The sequence below is a fragment of the Lineus longissimus genome, chromosome 12 (genome assembly GCF_910592395.1).
Source record: "Lineus longissimus chromosome 12, tnLinLong1.2, whole genome shotgun sequence".
Classification (NCBI taxonomy): domain Eukaryota; kingdom Metazoa; phylum Nemertea; class Pilidiophora; order Heteronemertea; family Lineidae; genus Lineus; species Lineus longissimus.
Window position 1 is genome coordinate 13,844,583 of NC_088319.1, and position 24,129 is coordinate 13,868,711.

Below are 24,129 nucleotides of genomic sequence, written 5' to 3' on the forward strand. Positions count from 1 at the left end.
TTGACTGGACTATTGTAATGTATATATAGACCCATCAGGATGGCTCTTTCTATGTTTTGGACAGCTCTTGTAGTGGCCTGCTTGCACATCAAGAACCAGGGTCTGACTTCTGCACAGGGCCCCACAAACTCCACTACTACTCAGGAGCCCGAGAACATCACAATCGCATATATGTACAGCTACATAGCAAATATAAGCGGAGACGGGAGAAGAACCATTGTTTCAAGTGACAAATCTTCTGCAGGGGACTTCGGATGTTTTGGTATGGCAATAAATAAAGTCAATAATGACCCCAATCTCCTACCAAATCATAAACTGCGATTTCAAGCTATTGATATCGGTGCCCAGAAGGTGTATGCCATCCGAGCTCTAAATGATGTGACGATGGGGGCGAACAGCGTCGCGGCAGTTGTGGGTCTTCTGACGACTTGCCGGGTGGAGTCAAGAATTGCCGCAGCGTATAACTTGCCAGTCATTTACAACGTGAGTAATGGTTTAAGTGCATTTTAGGTAAATGATAAGAAAGATCAGTCGGTCCATATTGCGTATTTGATATACGGTAGAACCTCTCTATTACCAAGGGACTGACAATTGTTGTCATTGATAGAGGGGTGTCCTGATTAGAAAGGTCGATTTGAATTGAAACAACCAATCTGGGACCAAAACTAGTGCTCTTCCCCAGGGAACCTCAGTCGACCCTCTATTCCGTGTACTGAGCAGAAGGAAGAGCTTGGTGAAAGAGTCTATCCCGTAGTCACCGTGCCTCTTCCAAACTGCATTTAATTTGATTTCTACCATCACCAGGGCTGCGCGGAGTCTGCCATATCGGACAAGGCCTTGTACCCCACAGTAGCAAGCGCGGCAGCAAGTGCCTCAAAGATGGTACTCAGCGCTATGGCCTTCCTTAGGCATTTTAACTGGACTAAAGTCACCTTGGTTCACGGCTACGTACCGAATAATCCTTCCGTCGCCGATCTCAAGGACATCACGGAGAAGTTCAAAAAGGTATAACTGCACTCTTAGAAGTAAGGTTTCTGGCATTTTAAGGCATTTTTCGGCCAACACATACCGTATTAGACTCCCTGGGCAGCCCATCGCCTGACTTTACTTTCTAAGACTCTTGTCGAATGGACTGTAGTAATAACTACTACTTTCAATTTTTCTCATTCAGTGTAACTACCCTACTAGCTAGTTACCTACTCCACTATTTTCATAGTAGGTAGAAGTAGGCAGACGAAATATTTTATTGATGAATTTAGAGCTTTTCTTTCATTCTGACCAGTAAAAATACTTATTTGAAAAAAATATAAATTATTTCGCCTGCCTACCTCTACCTACTATGAAAAAAGTGGAGTAGGTAACTAGCTAGTATGGTAGTAAAGAGATGTTACACTGAATGAGAAAAGTCGAAAGTAGTAAGTAGTAGTTATTACCAGAAAGTAATGTCAGAAACTTTCAACTTTTGTTAAATTTTCTGGGGAGGTATTTTCCAGGGACGAATTTTCCTCGGGGACGAATTTTCCAGAGACGAGTATCCTCGGGGACAAATTATCCGGGGACGAATTTTCTTCGGAGACGAATTTTCCGGGGACGAATTTTCCTTGGGTACGAATTTTCCGGGGACGAGTTTTCCGGGGACGAATTTTCCGGGGACGAATTTTCCCAGAGCCAAGGTTTTCGCACCCAATAGGCCTGGTATACTGCCCGGGGGTTAAGTGGACATAAATTAGCGACAACTGTGCGAAGTGCACATTCAACACCAAGCATACGTTCGTGTTAATCTTGTCACAGCGCGACATTGACACTGACCTCTCTTGGCCTTTCAGGAGGGAGAAATTGAGAAGTTGAAAATACAAGAATACCAATACACGTATAATGCCCTATTTGAGGAGAGAATAACGCCTTTTCACACTATCGATGACAAGAGCGCCATCAACAGCATGGATTCTGTTATCGACAGGAGCTACAACACCACCAGGAGTAAGTCCCTATAAAGCGCTCTGCAGACAAGCGATTTTTGTCGTTACGATCTTGATCACATACATGTACGACAAAACTCCCTCCGGTGCTTGGTGGCGAGTAGATATATCATCATCATGGCTAACTATATCACACACCCAAGTTGCCCTTTCAGGGTCGCTTTATGCACATCTGCTGCATGCGAACCTGCCGGCGGTGAACACCAATCACAGTCTCATCCTCTCCGGATGAAGGGTGGATAATACGCATCTGGATGAGGGTGGATAATACGCACAACTACGATAGATCGGCATGATCTGCTTGAACAATCTTTGTCAAGAGCAAATTCAACTTAACTATTTTTTTTCCAGTCTACATCTTGGTCCCTGCCTTCAAAACCAGCGCCTACTTATTCCTTTTAAGACTTCATGCGAAAGGCCTACTTTTATCCGGTGAATATTTTGTGTTGATCCTAGGAACGGGAAGCGGGGGAACGTATAATCTTGCTGATCCAACGGTGTGGCTCAAGAACTTCGGTAAGAGAAACTCCTGGGATTTCATGGCGTCATTTCCGCCTGTATCCTCGGCGGTTCGGCGGCCGAGAGCCGAGAATACGGGACAACTGAAAAAATTAAAACTTGTAACCTCTAATACGGGTGAACCCTTGAAGATAATTATAACAATCTTGCATTTATCGGCCTCAAATACACCGGATACTCGCATATAACTAACTTGTTGATGAATCAGCGTTAGCAGTAACGTTGGCATTAAGATGAGCTATACCGCTGGCGTTTGTCACTAACGCTGATTGAACAACTGGGCCGTGTACAGTACATGTACATATTTCATCCCAGACACTAACAGAACCCTTAACTCTGATATAAACATATTAATTTGGCTCTTTTGTTAGAAACTTCGGGAAATCCAAGGCCCGAAGTGCTCGAATCTAAACTTGGAAGACACAACGCGATGCCCGTCACTTTCTACTCGGACTACTATAAACTCACACGTGCCGCCGCATTCATCGGCCGCTCGGCAAACAGTTTGAAAGTGGACGATGAACGATCTTTGCAGTACATTGACGGCATGAAAATGTTCGCTGACATCGGTGTATTGACCCAACTATTTGTCCGCAGAATGCACCGAAATTGGCAAAACGATAAGAGCTTCTTTGAGGTGAGTCAATATTTGAGCTAGAAAGTATGAGTGAGCTAATCGCGTGTGAACCAAGGAAACTTGGTTTTGTTTGAGGCAGTATAAAACAAAAAGTGGTCCTCGCTCAAAGCGTTTGAGCTGAACGAGGGACTTAATTATCAGTCAAGAGGAGGCGGGCTTCAAACATAACTGAATGATAATTCCACCCTACATTGTTCCTCAACATGAATGACATAAGTATACGGCAACTCATAATTTTTTTGAAGTGCTTTTTGTCCGAAATTCTTCCCGCCCCAAATTGAGGAGAAGAGGTGTTTTTACTTGAATTTGTTATTGACCACGGTATACCCAATAGATATGATCGTATTGGGTGGGGAATACTATTCCCGGCATCAGAGAAGATCCAGCAGACAATATTTTAGCAACGTTATAAAACACGGATCTTTCATACTACAAATTTCGTCATAGCTCTTCGTAGGGGTTGTATAACATAAAACATGAAGTTTCACACCGGTGTCCTTTTAACTTCAGGCAGCGCTACGAGAAGATCCACGTTCTGCAGCAATTTATGACGCAGTCTTGCTCTATGCCAAAGCCATACATCAGATTATTGAATACAACAAGGAAATCAACAACAACAATTTAAGTATCTCCCTTTTTGACGGGTTGCAGGTTAACGAGCAGCTACGGGGAATGGATTATAAAAGTAAGGTTAATGGTAGACAACGTTCATGTAAAATCTATTTTACAATGTCTCAACAGTATTTAGTGCGCTTATCTAGCACTAGGCAACACCAGAAGCAAATGGCTGGCAGTCATGACGTAAATAGCGCTGTGTGGATACGTATAGTGCGTAAACTATACCCCCCCCCCCCGTGCGCGTACAACCAGTTTCCGATCGCTGCATGTTAATTTAGAGTATGTGGGCACTTAGGTTGTCATGTATACCAAAAGGAGACTTTGCGCATCCATGGACATTTGCATTTGCCAGTTTATTTTCAAATTCCGCACACAGAAACCAGGACAGAAACTGTCGTATTATGGCTTCGAACTTGAACAGATATGGCAAGCGTATCCAGGTTGGTTCAATAAGACCAGGTCACAGGAATACTTCACCATGTTTAGAGTAAGTTCTTCTTCAGGTTTTGACGGATTTGATACCAAATTGGATGATAATGCGGAGGCTGTCGGCAATTTCAGCGTTGCCAGCATCCAGCAGGGCAGCTATGCGAACAAAGAGAGGGATGCCGATAACAAAAGCTACCCATTTGGACTATATAAAGTTGGCTCGTTTTGGAAAGGACCTAATGATACTCTAGTAAGTAAACAGCAAACCCGAAACAGAGCACTTTCGGTGCCATCCGACGTAGATCCAAATCACTTTTTCGGCCAAAATGCCAACCTTCGCAAAAATAGCCCTCCAGCCGCGTATTCGTTCTCTAAGCGATTTAACGTTAAAACGACACAAACGCCATCTTCAGGGTAATAATGAAACTGACTCTGTCTTTGAGCATCCTGAGATACAGGGTTTGGTACCCATACCTCGTACGCAAAATAATCACTGGTTATGTCAGTATGTCCTTAGAGGGGGTCGGGAGTGCTAAAAAGGGGGTATTTTTGGTCATATTCTGTCACTTTTCAAGGAGAAAAGTAAGATACAGCTAGGGGGCCATAGTAATCGGTTCCTCTGGTCTTGGGAAAGCTATTGGAAAATACCTTATTGAGCTATCTCTGATAGATTTTTTTCCTGGGGATCTAAAAGGGGAGGGGGGCACGTGGGGCTGAAAGTGTTAAAGCATCTTTTAGAGACGTTGTCCCTTCTTTCAAAGCTCTGAAATAGAATTTGAGACTTTCAAATATGAAAATAGTGATTTCAAATAAGCCTTTATAGTGTAACCGTAAAAAAGAAGTGTGGTCCTATTTTTCCATTACAACAGGTACTGAAGCTTGAGGGGACGATCCAATGGATTGGAGATGGACCTCCCAAAGACGAACCTAACTGTGGATTCAGGGGCGATAAATGCTCACCAATCCCAGAAGATCACACCTGGAAGATAGCAACAGGAGTTGCCCTGGGTGTAATGCTGATATTTCTTTTCTTAGGCTCTTTCGTTTACAGGTGAGTTAAGGGTTTGTACCACCTTGTATTCCTGAAGCAATTAATTGGAACTCCTTCAAAATGAAGTAAATGCCCCTTTGAAAACCCTGGAGGCTGTAAGACAGTTCTCTTAAAAGGACTTCATTTGTGTGTGCTAAGGGTGTCTTTGATAGAGAGGTTCTCTTATACATGTACTTACCAGTATGTTCATTTTAATGTTTATTTCGTAAAAAAATTGTGATTGCAATGCTATATGTCTTCCTTCTCTTCAGAAACTGGAAATATGAACAGGAACTTGAGAAGATGCTGTGGCGAGTGGCTTGGGAGGACATTATTATCCCAAAGAGGGGTGGAAACAGGTCCCACAGCAACCTAAGGAGCGGCCCCATGGCCTCCAAGGTAAATTCAAGGCCATATCCGTCCTCCCAATCAGCACACAGCAAACCACATCATTTCATTGTGTGGCCAATATCCCCCTGAGCCAACACCAAGGTAGAGTCCGGAGGCAGTGCATTTGGTCATCCTGTTCACGATCGTCTCTTCTCATGATGAAGTTGGTCCACAACACCCGGAGTGTACCACCAAGGGGGCAAAGGATAAGGATCCTCCAACAAAAAAGACAGTACAAAACATCAGTCTGTGGCATGCAGTGTTGATATGACTCTAACGAGACTGACCATTACTCAATTTCGTCAACTTTGGCAGGATGGCTCAGAGAAGAAGTCTTTACAGTAGTTTTATTTCCAGATGAGTCTGATGCAGTCCCATACATCGCTCCGCTCCAACAGATCCGGCGCAAGTCATCAGGATCAGGTGTTCGTGGAAGTGGGCGTCTTCAAGAACAAGACAGTTGCCATCAAGCGCATCAATGTATCGTATGTTGTGATTACCAGGCAGCTCAAGAGGGGTCTGAAAGCGGTGAGTATTTTAAGGGGTGACCATACATGTTGGCACCACCATTTTGGCATGAACTTGAAATCCTATAGTTATAATGTGGACAGCCGTACTGGGATTCATACCGGTGATAAACCATTGAATGTGGTGTTGAGATGTAATCTCTACCGCCGTACTGGGATTCATACTGGGGATAAACCATTGAATGTGGTATTGAGATGTAATCTCTACCGCCGTACTGGGATTCATACTGGTGATAAACCATTGAATGTGGTATGGAGATGTAATCTCTACCGCCGTACTGGGATTCATACTGGTGATAAACCATTGAATGTGGTATGGAGATGTAAACTGTACAGCCGTACTGGGATTCATACTGGTGATAAACCATTGAATGTGGTATGGAGATGTAATCTCTACCGCCGTACTGGGATTCATACTGGTGATAAACCATTGAATGTGGTATGGAGATGTAATCTGTACAGCCGTACTGGGATTCATACTGGTGATAAACTATTGAATGTGGTATGGAGATGTAATCTCTTCAGCCGTACTGGGATTCATACTGGTGATAAACCATTGAATGTGGTATGGAGATGTAATCTCTACCGCCGTACTGGGATTCATACTGGTGATAAACCATTGAATGTGGTATGGAGATGTAATCTGTACAGCCGTACTGGGATTCATACTGGTGATAAACCATTGAATGTGGTATGGAGATGTAATATGTACAGCCGTACTGGGATTCATACTGGTGATAAACCATTAAATGTGGTATAAACACACATTTCTCAATTTCAGATGAAAGAAATGAACCATGACAACATCACCTCATTCCTAGGAGCTTGCGTGGAAGCACCCAACATATGTGTTCTGATGGAATACTGCCAGCGAGGTTCTCTTTCTGATGTCTTGGCAAACGACGAAATCAACTTGGATTCTATGTTCATTGCATCCATTGTGAATGACATATTGAAGGTGAGATACTTTGATAAAGTTCGAAATTTTTTTCTCTGATTTTGATCTCCTTTAAATAAGTAAGTTTACCAGAGGTAACAACATCCAGAACTTATATTTTTACTTTAAGGGATTGGCATACATCCATGACAGTTTCATTTGTTGCCATGGGAGCTTGAAGTCATCAAACTGTGTAATTGACAGTCGTTGGGTACTCAAGCTGACCGATTTTGGTTTGACTGATTTCCGGGAGGGAGAGAAAAAAGACATGGAGGCACACTCTACATATCAAGGTAATTTAGGTCATTTTGGGTAGAATACCTCTTGAGGAGGTTATCTGAAACGAAATTCTCTTGAGAAACCTGGATTAATCAACACTTTAACGCCCATTTTATCAACGTAAAACATTTTATTGTGATAATTCCTTGCACTTCCCAAAGACTTTACCTCAAAAGTTGAGTTGCTACCACAAGCTATGTGAGAAACAACTGAAGGATGTGAAGTAATGCACTGCCAGTTGTGACTTATAAATTGCTCTGTTTTGAGCTCATAAGACATAACATCAAGATCAACACAACAATTTCTCCCTCTGTGGAATTTTAATTTTCAATACCCCGAGGTGAGAGTTTGTCATGCTGTGCTTTATTCACAATTTCAGGAATGCTGTGGACCGCACCTGAAGTTCTGCGTGATTACTCAGGAACTGGTACAGTCAAAGGAGACATCTATGCGATTGCCTTCATTCTTTATGAAATATACGGCAGGAATGGTCCTTATGGCAACTGTGAGCTTGGACCAGAGGGTAAGAGTCATTGGATTAGATATCTGTGGCAAGAATGGTCTCTATGGCATCTGTGAGCTTGGACCAGAGGGTAAGAGTCATTGGATTAGATATCTGTGGCAAAAGAATGGTCACTTTGGCAACTGTGAGCTTGGACCAGAGGGTAAGAGTCACTGGATTAGATATCTGTGGCAAGAATGATCACTTTGGCAACTGTGAGCTTGGACCAGAGGGTAAGAGTCATTGGATTAGATATCTGTGGCAAGAATGATCACTTTGGCAACTGTGAGCTTGGACCAGAGGGTAAGAGTCACTGGATTAGATATCTGTGGCAAGAATGATCACTTTGGCATCTGTGAGCTTGGACCAGAGGGTAAGAGTCATTGGATTAGATATCAGTGGCAAGAATGGTCTCTATGGCATCTGTGTGCTTGGACCAGAGGGTAAGAGTCATTGGATTAGATATCTGTGGCAAGAATGGTCACTTTGGCAACTGTGAGCTTGGACCAGAGGGTAAGAGTCACTGGATTAGATATCTGTGGCAAGAATGATCACTTTGGCAACTGTGAGCTTGGACCAGAGGGTAAGAGTCATTGGATTAGATATCTGTGGCAAGAATGGTCTCTATGGCATCTGTGAGCTTGGACCAGAGGGTAAGAGTCATTGGATTAGATATCTGTGGCAAGAATGATCACTTTGGCACCTGTGAGCTTGGACCAGAGGGTAAGAGTCATTGGATTAGATACCTGTGGCAAGAATGATCACTTTGGCAACTGTGAGCTTGGACCAGAGGGTAAAGTCATTGGATTAGATATCTGTGGCAAGAATGGTCACTTTGGCAACTGTGAGCTTGGACCAGAGAGTAAGTGTCATTGGATTAGATATCTGTGGCAAGAATGGTCACTTTGGCATCCGTGGGCTTGGACCAGAGGGTAAGAGTCATTGGATTAGATATCTGTGGCAAGAATGGTCTCTATGGCAACTGTGAGCTTGGACCAGAGGGTAAGAGTCATTGGATTAGATATCTGTGGCAAGAATGGTCACTTTGGCAACTGTGAGCTTGGACCAGAGGGTAAGAGTCACTGGATTAGATATCTGTGGCAAGAATGATCACTTTGGCAACTGTGAGCTTGGACCAGAGGGTAAGAGTCATTGGATTAGATATCTGTGGCAAGAATGATCACTTTGGCAACTGTGAGCTTGGACCAGAGGGTAAGAGTCATTGGATTAGATATCTGTGGCAAGAATGATCACTTTGGCATCCGTGAGCTTGGACCAGAGGGTGAGAGTCATTGGATTAGATATCTGTGGCAAGAATGGTCTCTATGGCATCCGTGAGCTTGGACCAGAGGGTAAGAGTCATTGGATTAGATATCTGTGGCAAGAATGATCACTTTGGCAACTGTGAGCTTGGAACAGAGGGTAAGAGTCATTGGATTAGATATCGGTGGCATGAAAGATCACTATGGCTGCTGTGAGCTTGGACCAGAGGGTAAGAGTCATTGGATTAGATATCTGTGGCAAGAATGGTCTCTATGGCATCCGTGAGCTTGGACCAGAGGGTAAGTGTCATTGGATTAGATATCAGTGGCATGAAAGATCACTATGGCCGAGGACAGAACGAGTCTATTGGTTCAGCCATCAATTGGCATACTGACAATCAATGCTACTTTGCAGACTGCTTCCTCCAAACTTTAGTTGAACTAACAATTAAAACTCTTTAACCAAATGAAAGAAAGTTCATCGATTCCCCTTTCAGAGATCATTCAACTCGTAAAACATAACCAGGACCCAGATCGACCATTCCGACCGAAGCTCGCTGAGCTTGACACCGTACCAAAGTTTGTTACAGACACCATTGCCATGTGTTGGGCCGAGTATTACTATGAACGCCCAGATCTCAGCCAGGTCAGGTCAAAACTGAAGCCATTGTCCAAGGGACTGTAAGTTGAGAGATGTACTTTGCACCTACTCTATAGCAACATAGATGGCTAAAGCTCAAAGCAGTGACAATTATGTTTGTGAGGTGAACGCCCTCACCACAACATATATACAACAACAAGCTCCAAAATCGAGGAGTTTATGCATGTCACTAGTTTTTACTTGTTATTGGGGTAAATTGATGGATTGAGCACTCTGGAACTGTGAGGGAGTTTATTGGACTACATGTAGTTATATGGCACCATCTTTTCTCTGCAGTAAATCCAACATTATGGATAACATGGTGTCAATCATGGAGCGTTACGCCAACAACTTGGAAAGTATCATAGAGGAGAGGACGGGAGAACTGATTGAAGAGAAGAAGAAAACAGATGAACTCCTTCATCAGATGTTACCAAAGTGAGTGGATCAGATGTTACCAAAGTGATTGGATCAGATGTTACCAAAGTGATTGGATCAGATGTTACCAAAGTGATTGGATCAGATGTTACCAAAGTGATTGGATCAGATGTTACCAAAGTGATTGGATCAGATGTTACCAAAGTGATTGGATCAGATGTTACCAAAGTGACAAGATCAGATGTCACGTTGTAGCATACATCATACCGCTCAGGACTGAAATCCGCACTGAACCACCGCAGTGGAATGGTTAAATTGGGAGCATAAACAGCAGTACCAACTGAGCACCGACCAATGACTAAAACCATCATTAACCTGCATATATTCACGTTTTTCGACCTTTTAAATTTTCTTTCTTTCCAACTAGGACGGTTGCGGCCCAGTTGAAGCTTGGGAAACGGGTTGAGGCAGAGACGTTTGATAGTGTGTCAATATACTTCAGCGATATTGTGGGATTCACGGCACTATCGTCTGCCAGTACGCCCATACAGGTAAAAGTTCAAGGAAGGAGCACGGGGAGGGGGTAATTTTTTCCGAAACTTGTTTTTGAGGGGACCACCAATTCACTCTGCCACCCGTGCGACCTGACCTCTTCACTGATTTTTCAAACTGATTTTCATTTATGTTCGTCAACGTTGATGGTTTTAGAAGGACTTTGTCCGTTTCGTTTCTAGGTGCCCCAAATCTCATCCCCAGTAGCCACTCTAATATCAGAATCCTCTTAAAACTTCAGGTTGTGGATCTTCTCAACGACCTCTACACATGCTTTGATGGCATCCTAGAGGAGTATGACGTCTACAAGGTTGAGACGATTGGTGATGCCTACATGGTCGTGAGCGGGCTACCCATACGCAACGGTATCAGACATGCTGCAGAGATAGCTGGAATGTCGCTGCACCTTCTGAGAGCCATCAAGGTGTTCAAAGTGAGACACAAACCAGAACACCAACTCATGTTGAGGATCGGCATTCACACTGGTGAGATGCTTGAGATTATGCTCATCGAATGACTCTACTATATCCTGAAAGAATATCTAGCCTGAATGTTATTCTGCTCGGCTATAAATGGCAGCATATCAGCCTGTCCAACTAGGACCTGATCCCTCTTAGTTTTGAGCCTACGACCTCCAGATTAAGAACCGGCATTCTAACCACTATGCCTCTCTGATTTCCCTACCACTATCATATGCCCCTCTGGTCTCCCTTGTCATCATAACTTTTTACGATTGCAGGGTCAGTTGTTGCCGGCGTGGTTGGATTGAAGATGCCCAGGTACTGTTTATTCGGCGACACAGTCAACACAGCGTCCCGAATGGAATCAAACGGGCTACGTAAGTTGTTTCAGTTCATCAATTTTTTCCCTCTATGTTTTTTTTTTTTAGACATAATTTTGATTTATTAACTAAAGCATTTACATGTTACAGAAAAATACAAGCCCAGGGCTGACGCAATATGTCCTCAGTCAGTATCAAAGAGAGGGTTCCAAGTCACCTATCATGGAATTCCGCTCTGAATAGAACGCTACCTAATCACTACGTAGTTCAGCAGACAGAATCTGGCTAACTGGAACATTTTCTGTGCATCAGGAAAAAAGACTACCTGATCACGAGTTCCGTAGACTGAATGTAGCTAACTGGGCCTAGAACAGGGATAAGAAGGCCTTTTTCTTGGCTGGTTGAAATGTAAACATTTTGGCAAAAAATCTGGCCGTGTTAAATTCCCTTCAACAAAGAAATTTTGAACATTCCAGCCCTGAAGATCCATTGTTCGCCAGAATGCCTGGAACTACTGGAAAAGTGTGGTGGTTTTGTCACGGAAGAGAGAGGACTAGTAGCCATGAAGGTAACGCACAACACAAAAACAGAGTAGCTTGCCCTCTATAAACTTGTCTAATGCCATGAAAAATGCCTATAAATCAAGGCAACTTTGACATAAAAAAATGCACTAACAGGCATGTCACACCCTAAAATTAAAAGATTCTCCAAGTCTCAGACCCATGTTACGGTGTTTAAACAGCAAAATCGTAATATCATTCACTTTTGGTGCACGATCTAATCAAAAGATTAGGCCCTATATCTTAAAGAAATATGTCTTCTGTTTATTTGTAGGGTAAGGGAGAAATCCTTACACACTGGGTACTATCGCATGATGCGGACAGCCTGGATGCAAAAGCCGAGAAGAAAACGGTCCGAATGTCTGGCGATTCCTTGGATTCTTTTGTTCAGAAATGAAGGGGAACTTGGCCGACATTTTGTACCTGATTTCGCCGCTGGTCCAAATAAGCAATTTTACTAGCATGTCCCAGTTGGGTTCTGAGGTTTTTCATCGAATGTTAAGACACTCAGAAGAAGACGTTGTCAAGATGAAATTCAAATCAAACACGTCTAGATCTGAGTACATGTATTAAATATAACCAATCAATGGTAACCTTTATGTGAAGTTTTTATTATTTATTACATGACACATTATTATATTACATCGTGCCAACTATTAACAAAGACTAGTCGTTACCAATTGCATTAATAATTTTGACTTCAGATCGATAAGAGTGCAACTGCATGTTGAAAATTTTCTTCAAAATCTTAATTTTTCTGTACTGCTTTCATCCAAAATTATCCCTGCACATTCACGAATGTCACACATGTTCCTAAGTTATCTTAAATAACAAGCACAAATGTGTTCTTATTGGCCACACCACACTTGTACACAAATGTTATAGTATTCCATCAGAGAATAATAAACATTGTACAACTCACCTAAACTATGATTTGTCATTTTTCTTATTTTTCACTTCTTTTGATAAATGCCCACCGACAACTCAATGGACCATGTTCTACTGAACTCCTACTGTATGCAAGTTGTCAATGGACATTCATCTAAGACTTACATGTATACCAAAATAAGAGGCTGTAATACATGTATTCCTTAGACATTCTTACTCCTTATCAATTCTCAGTATACGACTCTCGTGGTATATCAGAATAACTCCACGCACAATTTCTTGACATTTCCTTGAAGATATTGCAAAACTCCCATCAAAAAGTCTGCCTAAATTATACCATTTCTGGAGTGGCATCTTTTGAAATCGTCTTTAACTTCCTCATAGCCGTGTGAAGCTCGTACATCTGATACGATGAAATGCCGGTCTTCCGTCGTAATTTCTCCTCCGTTAGTTTAAGCACCGTCTCAATCAGGAATGTTGCATTGTTCAGAATAAATTTATGCTGAAATATGCAGAGAAAGATTTATCGAATGTGTGTTGACAAATTCGATATCATGGCAAGGTAAATTATGTGGAACCCTCGACTGTATAGTCAATCCAAATAACCAAACTTTTTTACGTCAGAAAGTTAGCATCCCTTGAACAGACTAGACAGCACTTGTGAAGGCTAATTACCCTATCAAAGTAGACTTTGCCTTCCCCTCAAAATCCCTAAGCGAGAGGCCCGATATACCTACCGGTATGCAATTGCCTGGACAGTGCCACCATTTGTAAGAAGACCAGTAAGACCAAGTCATACATGGTTTGCTACATGTACCTCACGCAAGGCCAACAACAGATGAGACGCAGAAAATCTGACAAATGAAAACGGCTACTTACATCTTTTATGAATTTCTTCGCCTTCAATGACCGCTCATACTGCTTGACTTGTGACTTGAAGACGTCGGCGAGTGCAGCGACAATATAGGTCTGGAGTTCCTCCGTGTAAAGTTTGCACATGTCGTCGACGAAGCTGAGATACAGCCGACTAAAACTCAAGGTGTTGTTGGTCAAGCTGATGCTACAGTCATCTGGAAAAAGATGGTAGGCCAGATATAGATGCATGTGTCAATTTCTTATTGACTTAAACTCTGGTTAGGTCAATGATACAATCATTTCGAAAAAGTTGGGAGACCCGATATTGGTTCAATCGACAAATTTTTTCCTATTCAGAGACCGAAGGGGTGAAGCTGAAGTCCAAACACAAGGCACTTTGGCCAGGTTTTCTATTGAACTCTGTGTTAGATTTCTTACCGACATGATTTTTGACCACAGCAAGTCCTATTTCATTAAGTTCCTCCACGTAAATCTTCATAGCCGACCGGGTCTTTAGATTCATCGGGCGCCAGAGGTCCTCCTGTAGATATATTACAAACAATTAATCAATGAGAAAGAAAAAACAACAGTAGTTGCCAGTATGTCATCATGATGAGCCATGGCATGGCATGAACATTTTGCTGGGGAACATCTCTCATACACAATGTCCTCACTTTCTGGACGGAAGAAGTTTTGACTATATTAGAAGTGGGACATGATGGAGTTATAGTTCCTGGAGCAAACTATAGGCCTGGCAAATTTGTACTACCCGATTTTGGATCACATGTAGTCAAAAGTGTTTCAAAAGATACTCACAGCAGCACGGTGTTTGCCAGCCTCTACCAACTGATCCCGATTATCGATGATGAGCTTCTCGATATCTGGCTGCAGAAGGCCATTTAGAACAAAAGTGCACTCCAGGCCAAGTTCGGTCAACTGAAAACAAGAAAACGTTGCACATTGTTACAATTGGCTGATGCGGCACAATAGCTAATCTAATGGTGGTACCAATGGTCGACCCTTAAAGCACTTTCTCTCACCTCATCTGTATGTTGGCGTGCTATCACCACACATTCAGCCACGGTCGTCAGGTTCACCTTGTTTGAAGCAAACACCTGGTCACGGAACATCACAGAAAACTCCTTCATCTCTTCTTGAATCCAAACAAGGAATGCTGAAAGGAAAGATAAGCCCCTTTAGGCCGGAATATCTCTGTGTAAGTGATAAAATGCCATAAGGAAATGGGTCAGACAAGTCAGAATGTGACCAGTCCAGAAAGCCCAAATGTACACACTAATGAGCCAGTGAGAAGTAAGAATCTGACAAGTAAACTCCACCAAATTATTTGTTAATTTGTAAGTGCGTTTTTACCTGAATAACATCCATGGTGATCCGGGAATGCCTTTTGAAATTCCTTTACCGTATCTGTCATCCCAGAGAAGAAAACATCACAGAATTTCTTGATGTACAACGACGATGCACCTTCCAACTTCACCTGGGTCAGATTGTACTTGATAATCGCTGCTCGATTCTTTAAGAACAAATCACAAGCCTGGGCGGACTTGCCCAGTTTGATGAGCTGTGTGACCGCTCTCCTTGCCGCACGGGGCCCACCTCTCAGCGACCTCTCTGGCGACACCCGCAACTCGCTCACAAGGACATCGGTCAGGGTTTTAACACGATGTTCAATTCTTGCCCTGTACTCCATCAGTGCTGGTGTTTTCGGCGCACTATTCAGATGCTGATTAACTGAAACAGAGAATACATGAGTGAACAAGAGACCCAAGGGCCCGGTGCTCAGCTGAAATACAAGGAGCAACGTACACAAAACGGAAAGCACTCGATAGTTCTTCGTCCACCATGTACCACGACCTATTTAGATGCCTATATCATCTTAACATACCAAAGTTTAAGACTCTTGGAGTGTATGATGAAATGTGCCACCTATCAGAAAAATTTAAGAGCTTGAGCCCATTGAACCTACCAACTGTAATGATTTCAACAGCATGTTCAAAGTCCCGCTGCGCAATGCTGACGTCCAAATCTTCAGGAACTTCCTGCACCCAATTGAGCAAGAGCATGTGGTTGTCTGGGGGAGGGGGGCGCTCAACTGGGGTGTGGTCGACTTCGTCCTCGTCATCAAAAGCTGTGAAGAAATAATCGACAAGATTTCAAACACAGGCCACTAAATCAATTGTCAGTACATGTAAGGGGTCAAATCATGTCCTGATTAGAGAGGTCAAATAGAATGGAACTCTCAATTTGGGACCAAAACTAGTGTCCTTAATAGAGAGGTGTCCGCTAAGGGAGGTTCCACTGTAGTCGTTACTTACGATTGCTGTCTTCAAAAGGGTTAGCTCCCGTTTCAAATGGATTCAACGACTTGGACTCTGGAAGCTTCAAATTGATCACCGACTCGCGCTTCTGATTGTCCAATGCCATTTTCTTCTTCTTGGATTCTTCAAGAACATCCAGCCACTGTCTCTGGAAAAATAGAACACAGCCATAACATTTGACGATCAAGACTCCTTCCATACAGACAGGTCAATAAACTAGGTTGCAGTTGTGACATTATTGTTTTTTGAGGGTATGCACACGTACCCTCAACTTATTCTAGGGTACACAAAATGAACCTATCGTACACTCCTGCAGAAACCGAGCCAGTTCCACTATCAATATCACAACTCTTGGACATGAAAAGACAGCGGACATACTTTATCCTTTTGGGTTTCGGCTTGGTACATCCGCGCATCAGGAAACATAAGAATCTTGAAGGCATTTTTCACCGGTCCGACATCCTTCACATTGACCACGGCCAGGTTGTCTAACTCATACAGAGCTTGATATTTGTACTTCACAGGGCCTTTTCTGAAAAGTGACAAGATATTAGTGTAATAGTTGGGATTTTCTGATCTTTTTTCTGTTTTTGCGAGTTTTTTAAAAGCGGTCATCACCTAAATTTGATGATTTATCTGACTCTGAGGGAGGATTAAAAGTTAGTACATTTTTTTTTTTGAAATACAGTAGAACCTATCTTAGTGAACACCTCTGTAAGCAAGACACCTTCTCTATTAGGGACACTGCTTTTGGTCTGAATTGGTTTTCCATTCAATTGAACCTCTGTAATAAGAACACCTCTAGATTAAGGACAGCAGTTGTCAGTCTCAATGGAGGACGGTTATGGTTTAGTATCAAAGAGCCAGAGGTATCTATTCCACCACTTGAATGATGACGCGTGCAGACGAGAACATACCTTTGTGGCAGCCACGATGCGATCATGATGCTATCGTTGAGAAGGAACGCATGAACTCGCTGGATCGTTGAGAACGTTTCAGAGTCCAGCTCTGTCAAATCGCTGGCATGAATCAGGTATCGCCCTGGAACCTCTGTCACTCGCTGAAATATCGAACGATATTTTAAAAGATGAACGTCAAAACACGCAAGAATATTTCATCACAAAAAGAGGCATGGTCTTGTGCATCCATCGTGCCCAGAATGGTACATGTGTATGAAATCTTTTTTCATGAATAATCGTTTATACCTTTGTAATGCTTGGTTTAAACCTTGGTTACTATGTCTATGCCTAACTGAATGCAAATTATGGAAGTTTTGTTTCAACTTCTGCTGATCAAGGTGTTGATCAAAAGGAGTATTACACCCTGCTTTGATGGTGCTGGATACTGTAACTTTCTCATGCGTGCTGAGCAAAATGTTTAGGAGCCAAAGTTGCAGATCACTAAAGCATTGAATTGCAGTACCTTTTTTCTTAAACTTTTTCTGACAAATTGTGATAAAACAGTCCACAGGTCAATGATAGCGAAGTTTCAAATTACTCTAACATAAACAATCAAACCTTCTATCAGGGAGATTGAAAGCCATGCAAATGAACTGGCACTTTTATACAGTGAAACATCGAACACCAAATAAATACTACATTTTGCAGTTGAGAAATCTTTCTTTACCCAAAGACACAGCCAAGACAATTCACTACCACCAAAAGCCATGACTAAATCTACATGAACATTTTAGGCCTGGCGTCAAGAACTTTGCTGACAGGACTATGAATCTCTGATTATAAATGGAACAGCTTATCTCAGACTGAATTAACAGAGTACCACAGTCACCAATAGGTGGACAGTCATTAGCCTTTAGTGGACTCCATACCGTTGGCTAAAATCCAAAAGGGTCATGACACCAGTAATGAATTATGACATGATATAATTGTATGACACAAGAACTATGAAGTTCTAACGCTAGCAGATTCCCCCACCAAATGCGTTCATGAAATAACAAACAGAATGCTACCTTTAATGTATACACTAGAATACAACAGATAAAAGAATTCCCACCAAATCAAGATGCTTCCACCCCTACCCATGGAAAGTGGTACTTAACATGCACGGTTTAACCATTCAGATACACTTACAGCTGCACCTTCCACTTTTACAAAGAGGGGTGACAGGTTCTGAACCTGTTTCTAGATGTTATCAAAGTTAGCAGGAAGAGAAGAGAAAGAAAATATTTTGTGAGGATGAAAGAATATTTGAATCAACACAGCAGTGTTAACATTTCACAGACGGTATAGACGACCTGCATGACGTAATGGCGAACGACGTCAGAACACTCAACAGAGTCACATCGCCTGTGACATCTGGTGGAATTCCAACATTTCACCAGATGTCACAAGTGATGTGGCAGCGTGACATGAATCTGTTTCCAGATGCACCCCCCCCCAATTACTGTCATGCAAGGCTACTTTCATATGACCCTCTTACGCAGGCAACTGAAGTTATGGCAAACTAATAATGCAATAAAAACTGCATACCACCACATTGCATTTGCAAAGTCTGTGCGTGAGTTAGAATAAGACTGTAATCATTTTCCATTCACAAATAGCAGACCTTCTTACTGTTCCTAAAATACACTCGATCAAAGGCCTGCGAGTGTATAAGAAACGATCCAATGACGTGCAATAGGAGAATGCTATTTCCCTGCTGAGAGAAAATGTGACAAATACTCACTGAACAACCTTCTACTTTCTCCAACAAGAAAGCAAGATTCTGTTGTCTAGTATCATCTTCCTTCTTTTCTCCCTCCTCCTCCCCTTTCGGCGTGTCAGCTAAAATGAGAAAAGTTACAGTTATGGGGTTGATCAACTGAACGGGAATGACATGACGTGACGATGTTAAAATGTGTTCGGGTCTCGAAGGGATGGATGTGGGAACTCAAGTGGTGCAAGACGGAAAGCTTGCAAATTACCTGCATCGGACAAGAGGGGAAGATTAGACTAGTAGTAGATGTGTCCATAGCCCAAAACTGAAAAGTTTTTCATGTGATTTTGAGTTTTTCAATGCTGTCCTTTAAACTGCCCTGCAAACTTTCCCTCTAAAATGGTTATTTTTTGTCCGATTTCGAAAATTCGAATGGAGAGTTGAATGATGCACAGATCTTTCCTTTACAGCCATCAAATTAGGATCTTTTTATGAGAGGAAAAACTTGAATCCTCCAAAATCTGGAAATTACTCATCCTAGATTTTATGCAGACTTCCCAACATGCTATCCCTACACGTACCTTTGTCACTGACCAGAGACATTTCCTTCATGACATTCAGCAGAGCTTTTTGTTCTGTCAGCATGTGGCTGAGCTGGTACATCTCCCCCTCAAGGACTGAACACCATGATCAAGGAATAGACAACCGATTTTTGTACATATATTTGGGGTGAAGCCTTGATCTTTCACTTCAGGTTGCAAATGGAAGTCTTCTTATTTTGTTTTTCGATGAAAAGAAACTGAAAAGGATACTTGAAATCTCCTTGGCAGTTTCAATGAACTGCGAATAGTTTTTGTAGACATTTTTCTTCAATGCCAAGGCAGTGTCGTCAGCCAAAACCTGAACCTTCTGTCGCGTGTACAACAAGTCATCTTCTCCTCCCTGGGACACATTCTTAACAACTGAAAATTAACAGGATTGAGGATAATAGTTGGGATATGATGGACATACTGCCCACAGAATGAAGAGATAGTGAGGCACTTAAGCTGATATGCTGTGCGTGGATTGTGTAAATGCAAGTATGGCTGCTCTACCTTTATCCCCGGCCTAAATGCATTGCAGGGACCCCAGTAAGGTCAATGTGTTGTGTGTAGCTCTGTGTTTATACAGTGTATTATACAGGCAATACATAAAACTCCAATTTTTTTCCATATAAACCATTAAATACTAAAAACCAGCAATAGCAAATAGCACATATTTGGTATCAAATTAAAGATTATCTTTTTATCTTTTCAAAAATCTCTGTTTAAAGAGAATCAGATGAGAACATACATCCATCAGCATCAAAATTAGATTTTGACAAGACCCTCCCCAGGCCTTCGGACGACATTTTGTTTTTTAGATATCCCAGACAAATTATGACGAAAATTGCAATATTTACCACCATTGCCAAAGATTTACCTGTATTTGGACATATTAAGGTTTTGTTATATTATTAAAGCTGTATGTTTGAAAGTAAGTTGAGATTTACAAATCAATATCTGAGTAATTGCAAATTTTGTACCCTGCTATTTTAGCATAACAATTTGTATGGGATATAGTTTAGAGGCTATATTTGAATTTGTGAGAAAAGCAGCGTTAAAAATCCTATTTCTTAAAAATTGAAGCTAGAATAACTGAAGTAAGACTATAGAAATATGAAATGAAGTATAGCCCACTCATCACATCTATATTTGAAGTTAATCTTCGTTGTTTTTCGTGGAAATCACTGGGATGTAGGTCCCAAGAAAAAAAACTGTGATGATCCATGCACATGTGATTGTGATGTACTGTCCATTGCATCCATGCACACACAAAATGACACACTGCATGCACCTTGAGCACATGAGCCAGGTAATGGGCCATGGCTCATATAATGGGGTTGAAGACTCTTTGATAAATATCTGATGGCCCTCTTTTTTTCTCGAGAACAGCCGGACGTGTGTGGCACCAGTGCTAAGTGACTATTATTATATGTCAATGTTTTTGATATCGGCATCATGACGATATTAACTGAAGCCAGGATGTCTTGTTGCATGAACTCCAAGAAAAAGCTACACTGGCCTACCCATCAGCGTTGCGGAGCATGCCCTTAATTGTGGTTCCGATTCTCCAAACCACATATCATATCAATCATTCTTCTTTGTACTTGCAGTTTTAGCCTCTAGCTGGAAGACCAATAGGCTAGGTCAAGGCGCTGCCTGGCTTGGTGAGGACGTCATGGATGGAATGGACTCAAAAGACAATGAGAAGTCTACCGTTAATAAGCTCATGTCGGCAGGATTCACAATTGATGATGAACAGCTCAAAAAGTTTCGATCAGAAATCACAGGGCTAAAAGAAAACAATGAAATGTCACTAGAGACTCAAAATATTTCTGTGGCAAAACCGTCAAATAGTCTTTTATACCAGGAAAGATGTGACTCTCCTTCACTTGATCCAAAATGGCAGAGTTTCTTGAGTGATGTTTTCAATCGCCCCGATAATGAACAGTTGACACGGAAAAGAAAATCAAGTCCCACTCCCCCAACATCACCAGATCCAAAGAAGAAGTTGACCAGGGTTCAGAAACGGAGGCTGCGGAAAAAAAACAGCAGATTAGAAAGACTTAAGAATGCAAAAGATAAGCTTGATAGATGTTCTGGCGTTTCAGATGGTGCTAGGCGTGAAACTTCTGCCTGTCCCTCTGCAGGTCCAAGTAACAGGGTGTCGCAAAAAGATTGTGCGGACTCCAGGAATAATTCTCTTCAAAATACAACTGGTAAATATCTACATGCAGACAGGTGCGTGTCTGGGACAAATGGTTTGTCAGGTCACTTAAAATCAGGTACTTCGGAGTACTCGACAGAGTTGGTTGCTACACCCAGTTGTTCATCGGGTTCGAATCAAAAACATGGTGTGAAGCGACCATCTTCGAGCATTGGTTGCACAACTGACCAATCTGGAGGTGTTCAGTCCAAAAACAATTGTGGATGTGATTTTGGGTCAGGAGATGATGGGACACATGATGTTGACAAAGGAGCTAAAACTTTACATAAAAGTGATGGAAAGAGAATGAAGTTGGATTCAGTTTTGGGGTCTGCGGACGACACTAGTGGAATTTTTGTCTCTGAATCAGAAGAGGAGGAGGTTCTTGTGATTTATGATTCTGGGTTGACAAGGTCTGAAATTGTTGAAATTGTGCAGGAGAAATTTGGGCAGGACATACAAATAGAGACTGGTTCTGACTCGGAGAAAGGGACAGATCGTACTGGTATTAAAATTCTGGATAAGATGCACGATCGGGTTCCAGAAAGTTCTGAAAATGTGTCAGATGACTCTGATTGCAAGGTTCTAACCTCCAATGGAATGGCCAAGCCAGTTTCATCTGTGTCAGATTCAGAGTTGGTTTGTGATTTAATCATTTCATCCAAAGGTGTGATAAAAAAGGCAGCTACACCTGGTAAGAAGTCTACGTCAGTGTCTCCTGATAGAACTCCATGTACCAGTGCTGTGTCGTCATCTGTTCCTAGTAGTTCTGGTGTGTGGGCATCGAAGGAAAATTACACTGAGGCATCATCAAGCAAGTGTACTAAAGTCTCATATGAGTCAAGTCAGTCTATTCAAGGTGGAAAGACTGAGAACCCCCTTGGAGAAAAGCCTTCAACTTCTGGGAAGAGCTCTAGTCAAGATAATGAGTGTTCGTCTACACGACAGACGATTGTCCAGAGTTGTAGAGGCCTGAAGCGTACGATAGAGGAGCTGGAGAGTAAGCGACCCCGTCCTGAGCAGTATGTTGCCTTAGATTGCGAGTTTGTTGGAGTTGGGGAAAAAGGTCGGAAGAGTGCTTTAGGTAAATTGCATGCTAACCTTACTTTGCTTCCACAATGTTTCCGTGTAGTCAGTTGCACTTTCAGAATGGGAATTGTTCAAAAGTTTTCAAGAACTACGTGTTGAATTTTGAAAGGCCTTTCAAAGTATTACACTTACCATAAACCTAATCAGCTATGCATTCATAAACAAACCTGATGGCAAAAGGTCCCTGGCCAGTCATGCTTCCTCCTCCTTGGTTTCAGCCTATTCTGGGCGGTGGAAACAAAATTAACCAAGGGATTTAATTTATATTCTTTGCTTCCAGGACGTGCCAGCATTGTTAACTACTATGGGAAAGTTGTGTTAGATATCTACAGCTGCCCAGAAGAACCAATCACCGACTTCAGGACCCCTTGGAGTGGAATACATCCCTACCACATGAAGAATGCCGTGCCGTTTGAAAGTGCAAGGAGACGAATAAAACAGATTATCGAGGTATGATTCTCAGGCTTGCAATAGAGAAATTAATTGACTGTGGTAAAGTTGGGCTAATTTTGTAAATTTTCCTCATTTGTGTCTCACTCTCAGGAATTAACTTATGAAGAGTTTATAGTGCAGAAGATAACCATGTTCAAAACTGTCAGATGGCAAACTCCACATTGGATTCCCGGATGCAGATTATTCCTAGCATGAAATCAAAACACTGGGTAACTTTGTCAAAATGTCCTCCTGTTTTTTAGGGAAAAATCATCATCGGTCATGCGATTCATAACGATCTTGAAGTCTTGAAAATAGCACCATCGCAGGAGAACATCAGAGATACAATAACGTCTGCCAAACTTAAGGAAATGATGGGGTCAAACGAGACAAAGTGTAGTCTTAAGAAGATGGCAAGAGCTTTGTTAGGTAGGTATCTGGTTATGCTCACGAGTGGTGCTAGCTGAGCTGCGTCCTTTAGCTAATGAGATACAAATGACAGCTTTTTGGAATAGGCCCACTACCTAGTATTATACTCAACTATGATACAGTTGCTGTAAACTCGAAATTGAATATCTCATCTCACTAAAGACCTCTTTGTTTGTTATTTCCAGATCGCTGGATCCAAAAAGGTAGTCACTGCTCCGTGGAAGATGCTCGAGCATCACTGGATCTGTTCAAGTTGATTGAGCAAGACTGGGATGGGCAGCTAAAGCAGACTAAGAGACGGAAGCGAGGAACATCTGAGACCGAGTCATATTTGGATGATGCTTACTGGCTGTTTGATTAATATATAGTTACATGTGTACATGTACATGTTGGTCCAAAGAAAGATGATTAAAAATATCCTTTTATTGTAAGCATTGAAAGCATTGCTGATATTATGAATAAAGTTTATTATCCTAAAGAAATGATTTTTGTCTTCCTTGATGTATTGATTGACAATCAACTATACACCTTTCCAGAAATGGGGCGCCGAGTGTCCGAAATAGTGATGTCATAAGGGGAAACTAGGCCTAATGGTGGAGGGACAAAGGAGATAGTCATGGTTGACCAACACACTTGAA

General features: G+C 42.0%; 3 protein-coding genes across 4 annotated transcripts; 2 read left to right on the forward strand and 1 right to left on the reverse strand.

The window, feature by feature from the left end:
• Positions 1–24: 24 nt before the first annotated feature.
• On the forward strand, positions 25–12,512 carry LOC135496778 (speract receptor-like). The gene is made up of 20 exons (XM_064786290.1): positions 25–483; positions 805–1,005; positions 1,827–1,980; positions 2,331–2,495; positions 2,870–3,135; positions 3,646–3,820; positions 4,257–4,432; positions 5,052–5,233; positions 5,485–5,611; positions 5,960–6,130; positions 6,911–7,087; positions 7,197–7,359; positions 7,725–7,868; positions 9,607–9,790; positions 10,047–10,187; positions 10,555–10,678; positions 10,921–11,164; positions 11,419–11,517; positions 11,937–12,028; positions 12,295–12,512. Exons 1-20 carry the CDS (start codon positions 40–42, stop codon positions 12,415–12,417), a joined length of 3,552 nt encoding a protein of 1,183 aa, XP_064642360.1. The 5' UTR covers positions 25–39; the 3' UTR covers positions 12,418–12,512.
• Positions 12,513–12,612: 100 nt separating this feature from the next.
• On the reverse strand, positions 12,613–20,145 carry LOC135496777 (exocyst complex component 8-like). 2 transcript variants are annotated; one of them, XM_064786288.1, is made up of 15 exons: positions 20,087–20,145; positions 19,567–19,716; positions 19,336–19,431; positions 18,785–18,882; positions 18,190–18,240; positions 17,017–17,159; positions 16,478–16,631; positions 16,097–16,247; positions 15,748–15,909; positions 15,135–15,512; positions 14,804–14,937; positions 14,580–14,699; positions 14,202–14,304; positions 13,788–13,978; positions 12,613–13,410 (listed from the first exon to the last, which is right to left on the reverse strand). In XM_064786288.1, the coding sequence occupies exons 1-15, from the start codon at positions 20,142–20,144 to the stop codon at positions 13,240–13,242; spliced, it is 2,160 nt and encodes a 719-aa protein (XP_064642358.1). In that variant the 5' UTR covers position 20,145; the 3' UTR covers positions 12,613–13,239. The 2 variants fall into 2 exon arrangements, with proteins under 2 accessions (XP_064642358.1, XP_064642359.1); XM_064786289.1 differs by lacking the exon at positions 18,190–18,240.
• A 209-nt stretch (positions 20,146–20,354) lies between these two features.
• Positions 20,355–23,926, forward strand: LOC135496859 (uncharacterized). The gene is made up of 5 exons (XM_064786418.1): positions 20,355–20,435; positions 20,949–22,625; positions 22,911–23,080; positions 23,326–23,491; positions 23,677–23,926. Exons 2-5 carry the CDS (start codon positions 21,014–21,016, stop codon positions 23,850–23,852), a joined length of 2,124 nt encoding a protein of 707 aa, XP_064642488.1. The 5' UTR covers positions 20,355–20,435; positions 20,949–21,013; the 3' UTR covers positions 23,853–23,926.
• Positions 23,927–24,129: the final 203 nt, after the last annotated feature.